This window comes from Anopheles ziemanni, chromosome 3 (genome assembly GCF_943734765.1).
Source record: "Anopheles ziemanni chromosome 3, idAnoZiCoDA_A2_x.2, whole genome shotgun sequence".
In the NCBI taxonomy this organism is placed as follows: Eukaryota; Metazoa; Arthropoda; class Insecta; order Diptera; family Culicidae; genus Anopheles; species Anopheles ziemanni.
The window spans coordinates 16890352-16912855 of NC_080706.1; the positions used below are offsets into that span (position 1 = coordinate 16890352).

A 22504-nucleotide genomic window follows, 5' to 3' on the forward strand; every position below is an offset into this window, starting at 1 on the left:
TCCAAGGGACGGTTCTTGTCATTTCCTGCTGACGAATGTTTGTTCCATATAGAATAATATAAAATATAAAGTAGATCAATTTATACTATACACAATATCAATTTATTAAACTCAACAGTGCAAGTTGAACTAACTTGGTAAATAGTTAAAGAAAATAATACATCTTAGCTTCTACAACAATAAGCGGTATTTCTGCTGTGCGTGTTCATCATTTGAGAGTATTATAAATTGTAAAGAGAGGACTTTTGCATGTTTTGCTGAAGACATTCGATTTGAAGTTACATTGGTTTACCAAAGCAAGTATGTAACGAGGGTTCATCGATCAAGCTATCTTAAAGCTTTCTCTGATAACATTTTCGAGTTAGTCTTTTTCTTTTACCACTAGCTATTTATCTTTAACCATTGATGTATCTGTACGAAATTTCCTTTATATTGGGCAGTCCACTCTGGTTCCGGCGTGTTGAAGAACGTAACAGGTTGTTCGCAGAGTACGAGACGTACTTCTAGACGCCTTTGCTTGTGCCTTCCTTTGAAAGCAATATTATTGTTCATCGTGTTTGTACTTTCTGGGGCATGTGCTAATTTTTCGTTTTTCTTTCCCTGCTAAGTGAATTTTCTTTACCCCGCTCAGGGTAGAACTTTATGATCTCATCGGCACCTTCGTAAACAGATGGTGCGCAAAATACAACCTCTGCCTGCTTGGATGGTTGCGTGCAGTGTTGTTTGCCGGCCAAGACGCAGTTAACTGCAAAGGAAAGTGCAAAACCCCGTAAGACGACACAAACCTGTCATCCTGTCCTGTGCTCCGACGCGGTTCGCACAGGGAAAGTTTCCCAGTGCGCATGTCACGCCCTTTGCTCGCGAACCCTTCTCGGGTACGGTCGTCGTTGGTGTACACAAACACCATCCGTCTCAGGCCGCCCGACGTTTGGCCGACGCAAATGTCAAGCCACTTGGTGGTTCCACAGGATTCCGTTCGTTCCCTGTGGCACTATTGACGTTCGTCCGGCCGTGTGTTGTGTGGGTTCCGTTTTCGGGCGGCTGATTTGTGTGAAAAATCGATAACTCGACCAACGCGGCGGCGACCCGACCGTATCGACAGTCAGTTTTCGTTGCGTTTTCCTTTAAAGTCGAACGTGTAGTAAACCAGCTCCAGCTTATCGAAGGGAAAGTCCGAAAGGCTTAAACGCCTTCTCCACCAAACGATTGTCCACGGAGTAAACTTATCGAGCTGATGTGAACAAATTTCGCGAAGCCTAAAAAAACGCACGAAACAGTGTGCGGTCGTTTCTCTTATTTGCCATTCTGCTGGGTTGGGGTAAGACCCACCGTCAAACACACCAAACACGGAAACGTTGCTGCTGAGTCACCCCGTAGGCACCGACAATCGTCCCGTAAGTAGACGGCCCTTTTCCGGCACAAACGAGACGAAGGAAAGCCCCTCGCTGCTGGACTCCTTGACCCGGAAGTGTGTGTCTATGTGTGTCCGTGTGTTTCGTTGAGAAGGGAAAAACAAAACTGTGCCAAACCATTTCCGTTCCATCCCAATCGATCATCGGTGATATCCGTCCAAAACGGATGGCTCGAGTCAACAGGGAAAGATACGATTTGCACGTCGATCATATCGATCGGCCAGCTCCAAACCGTGGTGCCCCAGCACGCCCATCGCATTTCCCGGCTTTGTGCAAAAAAACGGTTTTCCTTTTGTTTTTCCTCACGACGCCTTTCGTTTGCAAGTCGTGCCAACTCCGATGTCCACCGATGAAATCCTTTGTTTGTTATTTTCTTGCAATGAAATATTCATTAGCGACAAACTGGGGGCAAACATAGTAAAAGCACCACGGTCACGATATGGTGGTATGGGAACATAATTTATTCTTTTTTCGCATCAATACCACCTGGAAAACTAACAAGGTCAAGAGCAAGAAATCCGCAATTTTCTAAAAGCGGAATGTTGTCAAGCAAATTTAAGGACATATTTTGGGAGATAGCTACAATAATAAGCATGGCTATATGTTTACTTTTTTTATAGATGGTACTTGAGTTTCCCGAATCCAAATAATTTCCAATATGGTATACTCTAAAGGCCGAAGAATTGTTTTAATTAGGCCATCAAATATTAATTTTGTCTTGCTACGGATGACTTGTTTGTAATACATCTGCAAAATAAAGAATCAATTTAGGAATTTTATAGCTATCTTATATTAAAAAAATAAAATAGCTTTTTAATCTTGCAAGTTTGCCAAACCTTCTTGGCACTTTGTTCCTCCCAACGAACACACTCCCTCCGGGTAGGATGTTGCAGCTGGCTTTCCGTGCTTTTTTTTGTCGGCCTCTTTCCAACTGATGCCAATTTTCCACCCTCCTGGTGGTTTTTCCTATCTAGTGGAAGATGCGTGCGTTGGGCATCGCTCAGCCGAACAACCACCATCAAACGACGGTGACCGGGGGCACCTCCACCAGCACCACCACCACCACCAGCGCCAATGCCGGCAGCAGCGGAAACGGCGGCACCGGCGGTGGCAGCACCAACGCCACCAGCGGCACGCTCGGACCGACCGGACCGGCCGGAAGTGCGGCAGGCATCAACGGTAAGAACGGCAACGGCGATGGGCTCGGGCACGGACACCACGGCACCACCCTGATCACGCTGCCCCGGGCCATACCCGCCGGGGGCGACGGGGCCCTCCAGAGGCAGGTGGCGCAGCTGCGCGGCGGCGTCAGCGATACCGCCGCCCAGGACACGATCTACCTGTGCAACTTCCGCGTCACCGTCGACGGCGAGTGGCTCTGCCTCAAGGAGCTGCAAGATCTCGATATCAAAGACGCCCAGAACGGTGGTGGAGGCGGCGGCGGCGCCGGTGGTGGTGCCGATGCGATGGGCGGCGTCGGCGGCGGTGGAGCAGCCGGTGATTGCAGCGCACTCAATAATTTCGGTATAATTGAGAACGTAAAATGCGAAGAGAAGATTATCGAGCGCGATTGGGTTAACTACTACTGTAGGTGCCTTTTTTTTTAAATATCGTATACACTCAAACCTCATTAGACCACGTGACCTTTCTATCCCTACATCCTTTTGCATGTATCCCTCTTTTTATCTTCATAATTTTCTTTTGTTGGTTTTTGTTTCCTCCCCGTCCTACTGAACTATGCTTAGACGAATGGTTATACTCTACGCAATACAATCAGATCTCGTTCAAACAATGTAACAACCATTTGACCATTAAAATAATAAATCTTGTTTGCATTGCGTTGTGACCAGCTACAGTCTAAGGATAGTTGAAGCCCACCTTCCTCATTCCAATACAATGTGATCAATGTTTCGTTAAGAAATGTTTATCTCCTCTCAATTTGAGGACACACTTTGTATTGGAAAAATCCACACACTCGTACTCGTTGTTGGTTGATTATGATTTGCAGTGTTGTGATAGGCACGTTCGCCATTGGCCACGGATATGCGCTGATCGCAGAAGCGGATACATGCAGCGACGGGCATCCACAGCCTTGTCGCATTTGGTACACATTGGGAAGTGAATATTGGGATCATAATAACATTCTACGCCTGGTGTGATTTTATCATTTTGTGTTTCCGCTTTGCAATGCATCAGTTGCACCCAGATCTGTGCTTATTGTCGCTCAAAATTGTTCAAAGAGTCCTTGCGAAGAAACGGTAGCACCTTTAGAGAAGATTTTTCAAAGCTGGAACCGTTTTCTTTACGAGGACCTCCACAAGAATGTGCTTGCTCTTTCACCAGTGCAAATTGTAAAATTCATTTTACTTTTTGGTATTTTTATTTAATCTTATCATTTACGTTAGGCCTCAGCTTTACCATCGCATTTTGTGGTTGGGTTATGCTTTAAAGCAATTCTACTGTGCGACTTTCTTGCGCCTCATTGTTGCGATGAATCTTTCCTTAAAATGCTTGATGCTTGCTGTTCGCTTAACAGGAATAAACATCCTTGGACTCCCTCCTATGGGAGGTCCTTGTGTTCTCTTTGCTCAACGCGTAACTAATTTTTGCTGGAGCGGCAAGAACCTCTGTGGATGGTTCCAGGCAAGATATGCAGCTGCACGACCGTTCTGGGAGCTTCTGATTGTTAATTCTCGATGGTCCCGGTTGGGGTTCATTGTTGACCCTTTGCGATTTTCGACCGGATCTTGCTGCTGGTATTACCATTTCCTCATCCGATCCATCGACTGGCGCAGGCTGATAGTCTCTTGATCGTGATCTCCATCGCTTTGGTTGCATGTGATGTAGCAGTCGAGCGACGGAAGACTTTCGTTTACTTCTGGATCTCCTTGATTCTGGTTGAAAAATATTTTGTAAATGCAATGTACAAGCAACTCCAAAACTAATAGCATTTTATCCTATGCAAACTTACCATCTTCCACTCTTCTGTCCATTTCCTGTCGATCGAACAAAGTATCCTCCTCCTCCTCGCTGACATTTCGAGGTAGTCTTTTACCAGATCGTCTGCCTCGATCTGTGGCTACCTTTTCTCTTCGATGGGTGAACCGGTTGTTTGATATTATTTTCCTATTTTGTCTCATCTTGAACACGACATATACCGCCAAAAACACGGCCAGACTGCAACCAACCCAAATGGATACTTTCTGCAGCGCAGACATTCTTTGAGTTCTGTCGAAGCCATCGTCTGAATTCTCTTCAAGGAAACTAAAATCAGCATAATCATTCTCTTTCTCGCTCTTGTCTGAGGTTGATTTCTGTAGAAGATTTTCACCGTTTTCAACGGTTTTAAGAATCCGCAAAACCCCCTCGAATGCTGGGTACAGCAGGGTGGTTTCATTCGCCAAAATATACCCCAAGTGGTCCGACAGCCATCCGGAAATAGCTTTATTGAAGGTTTTCAGGTGTTCCTGTTCACTTTGGAGACATTTTGTGGTATCAATGTGATGTCGGAGAACGACACGACTTGCATTTTTCGATCGAGGATTGTACGCGAGGGCACCATTATGTTGGCGAGGCAAAGAAATCAGGAGCAAATCTTTAGTATCGAAATCCATCTCGATTGAGGGTATCAAATGATGTCCCTGTGTATCGTGACAGTTGTGCGTTGCATTATGAAGATCATCACTTGAAATCCTTTCAATTCTTTCGTAAAACGTTTTCGTATCGAGCTCTTCCAACTTCCAGTTGGTAACACCTCGTTCTCCTTGAGTTCCAAGCACCCGTTGATACTTCCTTAACACCCGGATTACTTCGTTTGCCGACGAGTAACTTGTGAACCCACCATAGTAGGAATACTTGACGATCGGGACAAAATAAGCGTAAAGGTATCGCCCAACGGTGTTGGATAGGGCCAGATAGATCAGATCCTTGGAATGAGTTTCTTCCTTGATCGCTTGCACTGTATCTTTTTCAAGAGTGTCGAAGAAGGAAAGCTGTTTCTCGACGGCAGCATCATTCACTGGCTCGAAACGTAGTTTTCTTTCTGGTAATACGCGCTGTTAAAATTAAAACGATAGGCAATTTATTGTAGAATGGTGACACTTTTCGTGCATACTTTACCTGGAAGTTACGCTGGGCTTCTATTACGGTTAGATCGTCCGCAGTGAAACAGGTCCTTTGCAAAAGTTCGGGAAAATGTTCAAACCGATCCGCAACTGATTGAGATTCCTCACTGCTAGAAGTATGATATCCGGACTCACTATTTCCTCTCACCGCATTTATCACATTTACGATTATTAGTAGAAGCACGATTATTCGAAAACAAGACACATTGGGGAAAGGGTTTCCATTGGTAGTGAAGCTGCCAATCGCTGCTAACGATGAAACGAGCGACTTATTCCACGACTTCGACTTCACCATAGTTTTGAAACATTTTTTTGTCGCGGTGTTCTGTTGAGTACCATTTCACTCCGTTTTCCAACCGTAGCATCCCTTGATTTCGAAAACATACTGCTCAATTTGGCTACTAGGACCAACTGCAGAAATAGCCCCCTTGGTGCGATGTCAAATAGAGCTGTATACTTGAACTTCGCCTCACGAGGCTACTACGATGTTCGTCGCTTGTCGATAGAATGGCAATCTCATAGTGTCGTTCTGTGCTCCTTCTTCTCTTCCGACCGGCAGCCCGCGATCCAGCGTCGATCGAACGGAGCAATCTGGTGAAGATCTGCAAACTCGTTGTGAAGGAGCTGCTGGAGCAGTCGCTCCGGTTTGGGCGGATGCTCGATTCGGACCATCTGCCACTGCAGCATTTCTTCATCGTGCTCGAGCACGTCCTACGACATGGTTTGAAGCCGAAGAAGGGTCTCCTTGGCCCGAAGAAGGAACTGTGGGACATTCTACAGAGCGTCGAGCGGTACTGCGTGGAGGCGTTCGATATCACATCCTCGGTGCGCGACCTACCGACCGTTCGGACGCATATGGGCCGCGCCCGAGCATGGCTGCGACTCGCTCTGATGCAGAAGAAGCTCGCCGACTACCTTCAGGTGTTGGTCGAGCACCGGGATGACTCGCTGGTGGAGTACTACGAACCGCACGCGCTCATGCTCAGTGATGAGGTATGGGAGTCTGCCTGTCCGCCTTGCCGAGAGTTCCGATCTGATCGACTACAACTTTCCCTTTAGATCATCATCATCGTAGGCATTCTGGTGGGGCTGAACGTTATCGACTGCAATCTGTGTGTGAAGGAAGAGGATCTTGACTCACAGCAGGGTGTGATCGATTTTTCGCTGTACCTTCGCTCGAGCTCACGCAACAGTCCGGACGAGGAGAACAACGGTGGTATTGCGGGTGGAGTGGATGCCAGTGCCACCGGCGCCATGACGGCCGTGCTTGACCAGAAGAACTACATCGAGGAGTTGAACCGACATCTGAAGTATGCAGGACACTAAAAAGATCCCCAAAATACGAGAAGCTAATGGGATGGTTCCGATTTATATTACTCCAGCGCCACCGTCGGCAACCTGCAGGCCAAGGTGGAATCCCTCACAACAACCAACGCACTGATGAAGGAAGATCTGGCAATCGCTCGGAATAGTCTGATGGCGCTGCAGGCAGAAAATGCCGCGCTCCGGCGGGCATCCCAACACGGACACCCGATCGAGGACAAAACGAACGTGCTGGATCGGTTCGATCCGGAGATGGCGGAAACGCTCGCCGAAGAGCGCAAGAAGCGGCAGGAGATTGAGAAGGAGTTGGATCTACAAGTTAGTGTCTTTAGAATGTCACCTCGCGTCGATTGATCACGTGATTCAAACGGGTTTTCTTGTGTGTAGGTATCGCTAAAAGCAGAAACAGAAATGGCCATGAAGTTGCTGGAGAAAGACATACACGAAAAGCAGGACACGATTGTATCGCTGCGCCGCCAGCTGGAGGACATCAAGTCGATAAACCTCGACATGTACCGTAAGCTGCAGGTAATATAACGGGGAAGTGGGGAACCAGGGGTAACGCGGGATATTCCATGGGGATTGAGTTGATTTGGGATCTAAGGAACGGTAAGTCCTATCTCATCCTTAACACGTCTATCTTCGCGTAGGAATGTGAGGTGGAACTAACCCAGAAGGGTGAGATGGTCACCCGATTACAGATCAAGGCGTCGCAGATCGGCAGAATTCTGTCCAATCTGGAGCGCAAAGGAGCGGCCGAAGCGATGACGGACTCGCAAATCAGCACAATCAGCTCGATGGGCGGAAGTTCCGGCGTGTCGTCGCCGATGGGTAGCGCCGGTTCCACTATGATCGGTCCCCCGAACAAAAAACCGCACCTCAAAATTGGCACCATACCACCGTTTAATGCGAACAAGCTGAGAAAGTCACCCTCGGTTGGTGCAACGACGGCAGCGTCGGCGGCGGCGACGGCTACGCCCGCAACCAACACCTCGGCCGCTGGAACGACACCGAGCGTTGCCGGTAGCTCAGGAGCAGGATCCGTTGCGCTTGCCCCAGCATCTTCGCAGGACGACGCGGCTAAGCAGCAACAGCTGCAGAAACGATTATCGTCACCCCCTCAGGTTGCCCTGGCAGATCCCACAAGCGAGACTGCTCCGGCCTCAGACGCATCGAGCGAAGACAAACTGCAGACCAAATAATAAAAGATGCACCATCGCTTCACTGACTGAGCGCAGAACGCACCAGGGATGCTATCGCTTCACGAGGGTGATCTGCAAGCATTCCCCACAAAGCGGGACGGTTTCTTGGCCCCGACGAAACTATTTCGTTCGCATTTTAGGTTCCATCTTGCAAAGCTTCACAGTGTATCTCATCTCTATAAGGCGGGTTCCTTGTTTTGTTCTTAATTTCACGGGACGTTATTTCTCCTTCGCGCGCAGGGAATTAAGCTGCATACGTTACATGAGGGAACCTCATTAATCAACTATTTATACACACTAATTGTAATTGTAGGAGTGCGAGGCGTCGTTGAAGCACAAAACTGAGCTAATGTCACGGATGGAGACGCAGCGTGAATCGATGGCGAGTGCGATATCGCAGCTGGAAAAAAAGTATGCCATATGCATTTTGCTTTCGTGCATCATTCCCCCACGAGCCCACCTTCTCCCCTGCTCCTTATTACCTTGTTTAGAAATTTATGTAAAAAGTGTACTTTGTTTCGATCCGTTGAATTGAGTTCTTGACCGTGTAGCGAGAAAGTATATACAGCCAGATAACACTACGATGCCCTGACGGAACATCGGCAAGCGTCTTCGATCGTGCGATAAATGATCTCCTAGCATATTCTCTTTAGCGCCATAGCACTATGATACATTAGCCGTATTAGATTCTCGCATTGTTCGGTTCTACTGTATTGCAAAGGTGATGTCAAACAGGTAAAACGATGTAAACGAAGCTACGAAAACCAAATCGGTAGTACTAATAAAACGGTGCAAAATATTTTTACATTTACTTGACATTCGACCGCTGGCAGAACGGTTACAGCGCGCTTTTATTGCCATTTACTATATGATTACATAAAAAAAATGTTTCCCCTTATTGTTGGGACTGTATGGAAAAATAAAATTATAGACTTGAGATGAGCAAATCAATAAAAAAATGAAAACATTTCAACTTTTAATGTGTTTTATCAGTGATATATTTAACAATACTTATACCGACTGTATTGCATCTGCTTTTATTATATTTCGTTTGCTAATATGCAGATATCTTAAATATCAATCAGAGTACGATTGAACTGCACTTTAATACGTATGATTTAACATTTAACTGAATTAATTAAATTTACCATACACTGATATGTTGCTTTATTGTTGATTAAAAGTCACCAATTTGATTACTTTTATAATTTTCATAATGTTCAAACTCCAATATCTATATTGTGAACTGGTTTTACGTAAGTACGACAATACCACATTACAGAATGATACGCAAATAAAATGATGTTCATCTACAAATGATTTTTGAATCATCATAAAGCAACAATAATTTGGAAATTTTCATAAAATTTTATACAATAAATGCGGTGACTAGAAAAGGTCTTTCCTGCATATAAAAGAGAGAGAAATTTGAGAGCTAGTTAGAATAAACTTTAGTTTCTATTCCATACTGCGTTGGAGGTTTTAAATATGCGATAATTAATTAAACATACGATGGCAATGGAAGAAGAATCTTATCTTCTAATAATAGTAAAGGAAATAATTCTGTGTACGAAATATTATAATCGTTATTCTTAAAACTAGCAGTATCGCCGTTCAAATAATACGAGTAGGAGGAACTGATACGAAGTACTCACACGTCAAGATCTCAATTCAAACTGGTACAAAGTAGCTTCATTGAAGACGATTTCTCCCTTTCAATTTCAGTCCTTTTGATTATTCATAATAAATTTGCGTCGATATTAAAGCACTCCCGTTTCCTCATTTAATTTAGATATAGCTCAGAAACCGCCAGCCTGAATGCGCTGCAAGACTCGTCGCAAGCCTTGTCCCTGCAAGTGGTCGCCAGCGAGCAGAGGGCGGCCAGGGCCGAGGCCGATTTACGCATCGAACGCGAGTGGCGCACGGCAATGCAGGACAAGGAAATGCAACACAAGGAGATCATCAGCGAGCTACAGTTGCAGGTGAAGCAGCTAACCGATGATTCAAAGGTAATGGAGCGAAATGTGCGTCCTAAATGTAACGTTACAGATATAATGGGATCCGTTTATGTTTCGCCCTCAATAGCAACTTGGAAAAGCAAACGTCGAGCTGGAGAAACTACGCAGCCAATGGGCGGAAGATCAACGCACGCTGGAAGAGCTTGGTGTTCAATTGAGCGTTAGTAAGCTTCAAATTTCCGAGCTGAAGGAAAAGGCGAACGTTAACCATCATTCTCCCGACGGTACGAAAGACAACGATCCTGGCGGTGGTGCGTGGACACCGGACAAGGGCGTTTCGAAGTGCACCGGGTGTGAGAAGGAGTTCAGTATCACCCGTCGGAAACACCACTGCCGGAATTGTGGCAAAATATTTTGCGCCAGCTGCTCCGAGCACGTGTCCACCCTACCGCCGAGTAGCGAGCGGCCAGAGACGAATGGAGGAGGTAGTAAACCGGTGCGCGTTTGTGACCACTGTTGGGAAAAGCTAGCTACGAAGTGAGCGCGTGTGTTGTTTCTGAACTGCCGAAGCGTGCAGTATGTTTTGCAATGGTTTTTAATGGTGGTATCAATCCGATTCCAATCACTCAACAAGCTACCCGGAATGCCTTATAATGAGAAAAATGGTGTTGTGTATGGAAGCAGAAGTTATGATACACTAGACAAATGTTTTATATATAAATCTGGAAATGTTCGGTAGAATATTTATTTTAATAAACATAAGTATGTGTAAGCTTAATAAATATCCGCATATTCTACTTTCTGTTTTCAAACATATGGCCGAAAGAGAATTATTAGTGCATCGATAATTACCGGTTGATTCGAATACGGTCTCCCAAACATCGCGGCAGCCCTTGAAATGACGTTTGGAAAAAGCCAAAGACAATTAACAGACAGGTCGCAGCATACCATGTAACGAGCCAAGGTGTATAAATTAGAAGGTGAAGTCGTCCAGTGTAAAATGACATTTCATGACTTGACATAACACTTCTGGGGTATTCATATGGATTTTGAAGGGGGGTATCGGAAAAGGATTGGGCTTTTGACATAACTCTTCTCAAATATGGCACCCCTTCCAAAGCGACATAAAGTCACCTTCTATATTTATACACCTTGGTTACGAGCCGAAAACCGTGGGAAAATTTTTGACAGTTGGTTAAAATTTTGTTTACTTCTCACGAACAGCGAAGAAAGTGGGGTAAAACTGCAAATTTGGTATGTTTCATCAAAAGAACAAAGAGTTGAGGCGTTCGAAATATGTTCTGGAGGAAAACGGGGTATAAGGCAGACCAACACACTTAATTTCGGAAATCACAGCGAGCAAAAGGATCCATATCACATGATTTCACACAGAAGAGCAGTTTCTATCCGCAAGACCATGGATACTGTGATCTAGAATTACCAACTACCTATTTCGCGAAGATTTTGGCGGAGATCTCCCACAAGTAAGCTGGATTTTTTTTTAAAACACTTTTTTAACCAACTGTCACAACAATGGCGGAGCAAAAAACAGCTTTGACCCGACCTGTCTGTTAATTGTATTTGGGAAAAGCTGTCACTTTTCTAGAGCATGACATGGCAGCCCTGTAGTGATGGGTTCTCGGAACCGCACCCACCGCCCGGAACCGCTTCCGAGCATCTTTAAATCGGCTCCGATTCCGGCTTAGTAAAACCCACAATTCCGCCCGGCACCGAACGGCTTCGGACGGCTCCGAACGTCTTCCGACGGCACCGAACGGCTTCGGACGGCTCCGAACGGCTCAGGACGGCTCAGGACGGCTCCGGATGGCTCCGGATGGCTCCGAACGGCTCCGGACGGCTCCGAACGGCTCCGGACGGCTCCGGACGGCTCCGAACGGCTCCGGACGGCTCCGGACGGCTCTGGACGGCTCCGGACGTCTCCAAACGACTCCGGACGGCTCCGGACGGCTCCGGCTCCGGTCGGTTTCGGACGGTTCCGGACGGCTCCGGACGGTTCCGGACGGCTCCGGTCGGCTCCGGACGGCTCCGGACGGCTCCGGCTCCGGTCGGTTCCGGCTGCCGACTAGCGGCTCCGGACGGTTCCGGACGGTTCCGGACGGCTCCGACTGCCGACTAGCGGCCCCGGACGGTTCCGGACGGCTCCGGACGGTTCCGAGCTCGGAGTATTGCACCTACCTTACGGAGTCATTCCGATATTAGCGGAGTCATTCGGAAGCGGTTCCGATTTTTTGTCGAATTTACCCACCTCTACAGCCCTGCACAATGTGTCACGTGAGGAACACTGCGGAAAGTGGTACGAAAAATCAATTGAAAGATTCCTTTCGTCATATGATCACAAGTGCAAAATCGGTGGACGGCACAGATAACTTCACTGGTCGACAAGATGTTACGGGCGATTTCCCTGTTATTTGCGCTCTTTGCTGCGGGTAAGTGTTTCTTGTGTTACAATTTGTGCGAAGCTATTGGAAAACCCGACTTTTTGTGTTGGAAAAGTTCACCAAACATGGCAAACTGGGAGTTTGTGTTATGGACAATATAAACATTACATCTGGCCAGTCTCTGGCTCAGAGAAGGGGTGGTGAAATGTATGGAAACAGCAGATGAATTCATTGTAAATGTCTCTTTATTCGTAGCAAATTGTGATCAACTGTCGGTGCTGTTTTCCCCGAAATCCGTCGAGTTCAGTGGAAACAGTCGCCTGGACTCGGATTCGCTTCCGGATGTGTTCGGTGCCGCCCTTGGCTATTCGGTTAGCTTCCCTTCGGAATGGGACGGCATGGTGATTAAGGATCCGTTCAACACCGCCAATGGTGCCGTGGTAGTCGTCGCGGAGGGATTGGACTCCCTTCCGGTTGAGGTAAGAAGGCTGCTTGACGATCCGGGAGTTGGCTGGACTACAAGAGGGTACGTTTTACTGTTTACTTGTAGGGTGCCAAGAGTTTCGATCTCATCGGAAACACCGGATCCGTTGCGCTGAGCGAGCTGATCCAGAAGTCGGCCGATCATCATAGTGTCAGCTTCGAGGTCGACCTGAAGGAATCGTCGGACAGCTTCACGACCCCACTTGGTACGGTTCAGCCGGATGATGATGAGGTAAAGCCGCAGCACCTTAAGCCCAAATCGAACAAGGCCGATTCGGACTTCCTGCGTCAGATCGCCTTCATTAACGGACTGAGCGATCTGCTCGTGACGTCGACCGACAGCATCCCGACCGTGCACGTCGTGCGCGTTTCTTTCGAAGCCATCCTGGCTGCCCACGAGTCCAGCGCACCCGCCCTGGATGAGGCGAAGAAACTGTTCGTCAATGCACTCAAAAGTTTGGAAACTGCTGCCGAAAAGGCTTTCGATGGTTCAGTTATTATTGGACTGGTAACGGCCAGCGAAGGACAGCTAGTTGTACGATCCAAGCGTCAGGCTACATCGCCGAAACAGGAGACAGTAGACGTAAGCTACACTGAGAATTAATTTCCTCATGACAATTTTGACTAACCATGTGCCAAATTCGCTTTCCATTTGTAGGATAACCCAATGAACCTGGCTCTGAAGTACAACAGCAACTATCCGGTCATGTTCAACATCATTTTGTGGTTCAGCGTTGTGCTCGCATTCTCGCTGATCGCCATCTCGATCGTGATCGGTACTATGGATCCGGGTCGTGACTCCATCATCTACCGCATGACCTCCACCAGGATGAAGAAGGACAACTAAATCCTTAAGACCGTACGTGAAGTGAAGGTGCTCCAGCAAATAGTTAAATTATTCCATTTTTCCCGCCCGTAAAACTTACCATCAAACGATCAGAAGGATATGCACCGTAATCGCAATGTATAGCAAGAAGTATTTCAACAAACTTACCACTGCATACCGTCTGATCTGATTGCCCATCTGCTGGAATACGATAATCGGGAAAGGCACCAAAAAGGACTATTCTTTTCTTTCGTCGTAAAATATCCATCACGAGGTTTCCGACCTGCGCCAAACACCGCCGTTATCGTCGTGCAATGTACGCTTCCCGTTGGCAATGTTGCGACCATACCACCGTTAAGTGCGTGCCCTTTCGCATCGTCATCGCTCCACCCTTCAACGATGTCGTCCCCTATTTGATTCCCCGGTGGTTCCACACAAGTGAAAATCGACTGCAAATCAGCAAACCATTGAACTTAATGCAGCAGCAGGAGAAAAAAAAGCACATACCGATTTTCCCTTTGTTTTAACTTTGTTGTTTATTTGAGTTTCGTAAGGAGTAGAAAATAAAGGAGGATAACATTCCAAAGTTATCTATTGGACGTGCGATTCGGATGGAATTAAGAAAGAACGAAATGAGTAATCTGCGGTTAAACATTTTATTTATTCATAAAATTCATCAAAATTTTTAACGGCACATCTGAACGTACAAACGGCGATGGCTCGCCACACGCACACTTTTACACACGTTTTTGACAACAGCTGTCAGATCGTTCGCCATTCCCACGGGGAACAAAAAAGTAGCGCCCGACTGTTGCTTAGCGTATCGTTTTGTTATTTAAGTTTTATTGCAAGAAAGTGCCTTATTTTGCGTCGCAAGAGCGCGTGATATCCGACGTTATCGACTGCCTTATCAATACAACAGTGGAATTGGCGAAAACGCTGGCGTTTTGCTAGATAAACATCCGCTCTTCCATCCAGGTGCCAAGAGGTGTGTATTCAGCAATGTGTAGAGAAAAAAGTCGTCTGTGCTCGATGAGCTCATCGCCGTTGGTTTGTGGAGGAATTGAGACTGGCGCACAGCATATCGGCCTACTCAACCTTCCAAGGTCTAATGCATTTACACAGTCGAATATGCTAGGCAATCTGATTCGATCTTGACTGACGATTGCGTTTTTGTAATTTTCCATCAAGCGCTGGTTAAGACCACGATCCTGTGCGTTCTATATTCGGAGTTATTGGCCAAGAGATACACGTTAAGTCCGTATTTAGAACATGCCTCCAATCGTAGGGTAAGCTACAAAAACGCGTGGGATAATTTCCCTTGAAAGATCGGGTACACAGGAACACTGTAAATTGAATGTTCTAACAGACAAATATGAAATAATCCAAGTTGACAAAAAAAAAACACTTGCTTTTAATCTCGGATTCTAATGAGGAACATGGATTCTCGTAACGAAACTGACAACCGATCACATTCAACATTCTCACTTTATAACACGAAATCATTAGCTTTGCTATGGTATGTTGAATACCACTAAATAAAGTAACTGTATAGAATTTAGTTTCAATGATTACTAAAATTATCAGGGCAAACTTCTCGCTCTTTTTCGGATCGGAAACGCTTTGTAAAATGTTGTATCTAAACTATACTTAATCGCGTAACCACATAACTTCTATTCTGATCTAACGTCTGTTGAAAAAATGCAGCAGAAACAATTCCTGTATGATGTTATTCCAAAAGTTACTTATCACATTTCACGGGGAAGAGTCACTTAGCACAATTCACAAGTATTGTCGCCAAGCCGTTTACCTGAGCACTGCCCGGTACGATTTGCTTGTTTCTCATCTCGAGTTGACGGAAACGAGTTTTGTCCATCTTCGTTTCCTTCCATCAAACCTACATTTGTCCCTTCCGATGTATTATTATCGGTTCCGCAGAGTGGTGAAAAACAAACCTGTTAAATGCTGCCGTAAACTGAAAAAAGAAATCACTACCAAAAACGTCGATTCTGTTGAAACGCGGACACACAGGTTAGCACTGACTTGCTTGACACAGGATTCCTGCCTTTTCCTTATCGGATACACTCGGCCCGCTTAGTTCGGTTGATTTTACCTTAAACGGCACAAATGTTCGTCGGAATTTACCGTACTTTCTCTTCCATGGGAACGGGAAGCAACGAATGCCAGAGTCCATCGTCCAACGTGCCCGTTTTAGGAAAACTTGATCGATCGTTTTAACGACAGAATCCCGCGCCAGCCAGACTCCTGGCATCGATCTAAGGGGCAAAATGGAAGGACTTCCATTGGGCGCTGCAGCAAATGTTAATTTCTCCCGTCCCGAATCCCGGCCAAACGAGTTTGTGATGCCACCACCACCGGCTACGTGACGTTCGTAATAGGCGCTTTTTTCAACTTCGTTCCACGTTACCACCATAACATCCGCCACCGACGGGCGATGACGGGCTACTGAGTTTTTATTTTATCGCCGAGCCAGCGCTCGCTGTGTGATGGTCATCCATTGCCATTGTCGGTGTCGAAGGCTTCTCTTTATCAACCGACGGACAGTAATCCCCTGATGTGCGGCTGGCTGAAAGCGGTAAAACCGCTTTACGTCGCATGCTGACACGTCGCAAAGTAGCTGCGAATCCCAGGCAACCGGAGAACCCAGCCAGGCCAGTGTGGAAAGTACCTCTAAGCGCGTCGGTGGTGTAGTGTTTCATTTTGCCTCGTCAGGAAATTAGCGAGTGCGCTGCCACTTTTCTAGGCCAAATCACCTGACGGTCAACCCTTCGAAGAGATCGTGATGAGTGCACTTAAACTGAAACCACTCGAAGATTCCAACCTTTACAAGCGTCGCACAACGTCGAAGGAGAATCTGCTGCAGGCAGGAAACGGAACGGGTCCCGGCGCCATGTCTGATATGGGTGGAGATCGTCCAAACCAGGGCAACTACCCCCCGACCAACACTGGCGCTTATGCAATGCAAATGAAGCCCTCTGGTAGTGACACTACCACCGAGAGGCACCATCATCTTCAGCAGACGACACTTCCGCCTCCGATGCAACCCATGCACGTCTCCTACCCACAACGTCCGCAGGCGGCCCAACTGGTGGAGGGTTACTATCAGCAACCTCGCTCGCCGATAAGAGCAACTTCAACAACGCACACCATGTTCACCAACACAAGCAGCCAACGCACCACGAATAAATATCCTTACGATAGCAGTTCCACACCGATGCAACAGCGTAACCCGACGACAGCGACGACGGGGCGACTCCACCATCAGCAGCAGTACCAGAACGTCGTCGGTGGCAGAGAGAACGGTTCAGCCGCGGTTCAGCAGCCAAGTGCCTATCAGAATCTTCCCGCCGCCACCGGTGGCTTAACGTTGGCCGCACCGAACACACCGGTCACACCGGTTACACCGGGACGAAGGATGGAGTCGTGGGAACAGTTTGGCCGCTCGAACGTGCAGACGATGACCGGGTTAGTGGATCGGAAGAAAAACCCATTTTTTATCCAAACCGGAGCGAGCAGGCGCCGTCGATGACGTGGTTGCGATGGTGATGTCAATTTGACTCATTAGTCGAATAGTTTGCGGCGTCCTATTCGAATCACGTCTGTTGTTTATTTATGGACCCATTTTTTCCAGTTTCTGATTCATGCATTTCTTTGGTAGCGTTTGTTGAAAGGCCACTTGAAATCTCATCGATGGCTCAGCTTCGCCAATAAGACACACCTCACCATATCAGCTTGCTGTTCGCTGTTTTTGATAGCTAAAATGGCAATGGTGGCTTGATTCAATGTTCATAGTAATGCTGTGCTGCCCTCCATGTTCTGTGCTCCAGGAAGTGGCACATTTTCCCCATCGGTTATCTTCAGTTCAATTGAAGGAAAAATCTACGCTTTCTATGTGCCATATTAACTCCCATTATATCATCCTTGAAAAGCCGTCTACCACATCATATCGCTATTTTTAATCGTCTACCATGTCATACTACGTATTTTAATCCATATGTACGGGGTTCCTTTTAATAACCTTTTATTTCCATCGTCAATTTCAGAGTGAGCAACAACATGTCGCTCGGCACCATGCACTGCACCCGGTGCGACGAGGGATTCGAGCCCCATGAACGGATCGTCAACTCGAACGGCCAACTCTGGCATACGCAATGCTTTGTGTAAGTACTAGAAGAATCATGTAAGAACTAAAAACAAAGGAGGCTTTGCCATCTAATTTGTTTATCAAGTTCAAATGCTTTCGTTCGAAAATGGTATTTTGTATTCATGGAATAATTATATTTTTTTTTCTTTTAGCTGCGCCCAGTGCTTCCGCCAGTTCCAAGATGGCATCTTTTACGAGTTCGAGGGGCGCAAGTACTGCGAGAAGGACTTCCACATCCTGTTTGCGCCGTGCTGCAACAAGTGCAATAACTTCGTCATCGGGCGTGTCATTAAAGCGATGGCGGCCAACTGGCATCCGCAGTGTTTCACGTGCGAACGGTGCGCCATCCCGTTGGCCGATTCGGGCTTCATCCGAAACCAGAACCGAGCGCTTTGTCACGATTGCAACCGCAAGGAGAAAGAGGTCGGACTTGGGAAGCACATTTGCAACAAGTGCCAGTAAGTTATCGAGGGCAAACAGGAAGGGACGTCATGATTACGACGTTTTTAATTTTTTCTTCTCCGCAGTGGCATCATTGATGATGCACCGCTTCGCTTCCGAGGAGAGGTTTATCACGGGTATCATTTCAACTGTACCTCGTGCGGGTCCGAGCTGGACTCGTCGGCGCGGGAGGTGAAGAATCGTACGGGCTACGCAGCCAACGACATGAATGAGCTGTATTGTCTGCGATGTCACGATCGGATGGGCATTCCGATTTGCGGTGCTTGCCGGCGTCCAATCGAGGAGCGGGTTGTTACCGCCCTGGGAAAGCACTGGCACGTGGAGGTACGTTCATCTTCGATCTTCCATCGAATGGGGTGTGAGAATGAGTTTCTAACTTAATTGTTTTCCTTACAAAGCACTTTGTCTGTGCCAAGTGCGAGAAACCGTTCCTGGGCCATCGGCACTACGAGAAGCGCGGAATGGCCTACTGCGAGACGCACTATCATCAACTCTTCGGCAATTTGTGCTTCGTTTGCAACCAGGTCATCGCCGGGGATGGTAAGTTCTAGCAATTTATTATCTTTTCTACACAATTCACAAACTCCGTTTTTCCCCCCTCGGCAGTTTTCACCGCCCTCAACAAGGCCTGGTGCGTGCATCACTTTTCGTGCTCGATCTGCGACCAGAAGCTCGACCAGAAGTCCAAATTTTTCGAGTACGACGAGAAACCGGTCTGCAAGAAATGCTACGAACGGTTCCCGAACGAGCTGCGACGCCGTCTGCGCATTTCGCACGAGAACACCCTCAAGAAGCCGGTCCCGTAAGGTGTCCCCGTACGGTTCCGTGCAAAACTAAAATCTGTGCCAAGCAAAACAGAGCATACTACAAGTGGACAATGCAAAGCAATGGAATCGAATCACGCACGAACTAATCGTAATCTAAACTAAACATGTCACTATAGGACGTCAGGAAAGTGGAGAATTGTTTCTTTCCATCCGGACGTGTCGTGTTCTCATACTAATAATAATTTTACTAATAACTAGACATTAACAAACAAACAGTGCCTGTCTTAAAACGAAATTCCCAGTCAGTGAGTTCGATTGAAACGGACAGAAAAGTGTGCCTACATTTACTGCCTTTGAAGCCCAGAGATTGAATTACTTAAACCTCAAACACCCCAATCACTCGTTTGGTGCTCGATTATATTATACTTCGTGCAGCTTATTTATCAAATGTAATGGAAAAAAATTCTAGCACAAAACTTAACCACCGTCGTGTGTTTGTGTGTTCGTGTGTTAGTATTTTTGATTATTGAATAATTTTTAACAAACCAAGAAACAGCTAGCATTAGTACTATTATTGGCGTATAGAATGGAAGCGTTTTATACTCTTTCTTTTTGAATGTGACGTCTTTATTAAAATCATTTGCGTTCAGTAAATGACAAAAATTTTACTAAGCACGGAAACAATGTTTAGAGCGATGGAGTAATAAATTGATGTGTTTTTAATAACCCCAAGAAAGCGGCTTATTGGTTTACCACACGAATGAAAAATGGCTCGGTTGAAACGTTTCAATTGACATCCGAAAATGCGTCTCCGTTCTTCGGTGTCTCGTGTAACTGTCCCAGGGTCGCATGTTCCGATAGGAGGTGTACTCTCCAAAGCCCTTCGCGCTTATCGGATCAGCGAGTAGAGTCCCGGGGGTGCCATTCTACCGTAGTTAAGAAAGAGAAAGCTACTACATCCAACGAGCTACCTCCTGGCAGGTTCTTCTCGACTGGTATCAAACGACGAATCTCGGATATATTCAGTCTAGTCAGCGGTGCTTTTTCATAACGGTTTTTCGGTGACTTGTACCTCCTGGTATGTTCTGCTCTCCTGGTATCTACAGCAGAATTTTGATACCCGAAGGGATGCCACGGCACGTGCTACCTCTTTCCAGGGTCCTGTCTCCTGGTATCAGAAATCAGAATTTCGGTACATTTGGTGTCGAGATTTCCACGGACAAAAAGCGAAAATGTGGGAAACAAGCGAAAAAGTGGGAAATTGTTACATCTTTTACAATATTTTGTCTATTTGTTTTTAAATTCAGACGACCAAGAAAAACAAGCCGAAAGACCAAAGTAGAACACATCCCCAAGAAACCAATAGGAAAGTAAATAAACACTCGCGTTTCGTATTTTTATCTCATTTATTTATTTTTACCACCGTTCATACGCTCTCTTACTTTATTTGTTACTTTTTTTTAATCGTTTATAATCACATATGAAGCCATCGTACTAAATTTACCTTATCATTTTTTGTTTGTTTTGTTTTGTTTGTGTGGCTGTGTGTGTCTGTTTGTTTAGTGTGTTTTGCATGCGTGGTATTTTGTGTTGTTGTTTAGTGTTTTTTTCCTCTTCTTCATCTGTTTGTAATTCATTCCGTATTTCTGGGTTTTCTTGCATACATTGTTGTTTCTGCTACCTCCCTCTCGGCCTTACACTCTCAATTATTTCTTGCCCGTTAGACATTGTTTAGATTTGTTTTGCTTACGTTTTACACATTTGCTTTTACCACTACTACAAACTGCGCGCGCTGCCCCGTTGCTAACGCTCAGCTACGCACGTTTCGTATGATTCAATTCTTATTGTTTTCGAGGAAAAATTAAAAAAAGTACAACGAAACCGTGCCGTCGCGAGCCATTTTGCGATTTTGCAACGCCAAGGGATTTCCTACCCTCTACCCTTTCTTAGGCAGCATCATCTCACCTCCTATCCCCATACACTCCCTGCCGAGCCATTCCAAACGCTTTCGTGATTACCAATATCCAACTTTTAAAAACGCACCAAAATGACACAGAGAAAGGGAACGAGAACCGGGAACCATTCGGAGGAAGTGGATTCCTTTCGACGTTCCAGTTTTGCTCCCCGGGCCCCATCAAAAACCCGCGCCCGGGTCGAGATGTCCATCTATTCTATTTGTCTTATTTCTGTGTTTATTGCCTGTAGTATTTTATTCTCTCACTGCTGGTTTGTTGTTTGTTTCGTTTTCGTTTTAAATATTCAATGTATGCCGTAGTTTATTATTATTTTTTTGGGTAAATTTTGCTCACTTGCTCACCACTCGGTTTTATTATAACCATGTCTTTGTGTACTATTTGAGCGTGAAAAAAGTTGGTTTTATTGTTTATCATTACTACATCCTCCCATCATCGGGGATATCTATTTCCATCCATTTGGAGGGAAACTGCCCGGCCCGGTAGTGATAGTGAGCGTCGCATGTCCTTTCGGGGGGGCGGCTCGCTTTCCAAATTTTTCTCTTCCCGAAACACCTCTCTACAAACACCCACCCGCAAACCCCAGAATTTCCATCGATTTTCTCCGTTTTTTCTTTTCCATCTCTACTCCCGCTTCCTTAACGCTCTATAAGTTTACCTTCATCATGCATGCACATGTATTGTTTTCCTTTTTTTTCATTTGTTTTTACTTTATTTCATTTGTGTGTATTACATTGAAAACAAACAAAACAAAAACGTTTGTTTTTTCTTCCTTTTACATCTCCCCGCGAGTTCAACCTTCTCTTCCTCATTTCACACTTTTTTATTATCATTTTCTCGTTTTCTTGTTTGTTGATGCTATTACTACTACTCTATTTTACCTTCAATTTCATATCTTTTTTTCTCACATTCGTACAATAAAGTTGTTGTTTTAATTAAAAACAAAAAACGAACAAAACGATGTCCACACGCACACACACACACCCGACACGCATCGGAGTCGGTGTGCGTGTTTGTGTGTAATTCTGTGTTCTGTGTGTATCGTGCAAAACTTCCTATGAACAACTAAACCCTAAAATCGTTAATGAATAAAAGTAATGAATAGAACGAAAAAAAAAAATTAATAATAAGAGGATCAAAAAATGGGACGCGCAGAAAATGTACAAGTTGATTCGTGCCCACAAGGAATTCCATCTCCCCCTTTCCCAGTTTTTACTTCTTCTTCGCGTCTTCTTGGAGCGCACGAGAAGAGCTAGGACTACCCCACCAACCGGCCAATCCATCAATCGGTCGGGTGTGTCCTCCACCTTCGGGTAGTTTTCCCGGCTTTACAAAAACAAAATTCTCTCCTCTCCCATTTCCAAATAATCAATTCAATGATAAACATGTTTAGAAAATGATATGAGCAAA

General features: G+C 45.9%; 3 protein-coding genes across 3 annotated transcripts; all 3 read left to right on the forward strand.

The window, feature by feature from the left end:
• The first annotated feature begins 1255 nt into the window (after positions 1–1255).
• LOC131289950 (protein RUFY3) lies at positions 1256–10773 on the forward strand. The gene is made up of 9 exons (XM_058319304.1): positions 1256–1394; positions 2387–2999; positions 6096–6529; positions 6596–6846; positions 6919–7177; positions 7247–7387; positions 8375–8472; positions 9854–10070; positions 10147–10773. Exons 2-9 carry the CDS (start codon positions 2393–2395, stop codon positions 10558–10560), a joined length of 2421 nt encoding a protein of 806 aa, XP_058175287.1. The 5' UTR covers positions 1256–1394; positions 2387–2392; the 3' UTR covers positions 10561–10773.
• Positions 10774–12339: 1566 nt separating this feature from the next.
• Positions 12340–14321, forward strand: LOC131287170 (ATPase H(+)-transporting accessory protein 2). Its single transcript, XM_058316196.1, has 4 exons — positions 12340–12466; positions 12674–12897; positions 12969–13484; positions 13560–14321. The coding sequence occupies exons 1-4, from the start codon at positions 12424–12426 to the stop codon at positions 13746–13748; spliced, it is 972 nt and encodes a 323-aa protein (XP_058172179.1). The 5' UTR covers positions 12340–12423; the 3' UTR covers positions 13749–14321.
• Positions 14322–17115: 2794 nt separating this feature from the next.
• Positions 17116–19279, forward strand: LOC131286939 (LIM and senescent cell antigen-like-containing domain protein 1). Its single transcript, XM_058315950.1, has 6 exons — positions 17116–17213; positions 17792–17908; positions 18045–18350; positions 18420–18678; positions 18753–18894; positions 18961–19279. The coding sequence occupies exons 1-6, from the start codon at positions 17164–17166 to the stop codon at positions 19158–19160; spliced, it is 1074 nt and encodes a 357-aa protein (XP_058171933.1). The 5' UTR covers positions 17116–17163; the 3' UTR covers positions 19161–19279.
• The last annotated feature ends 3225 nt before the right edge of the window (positions 19280–22504 follow it).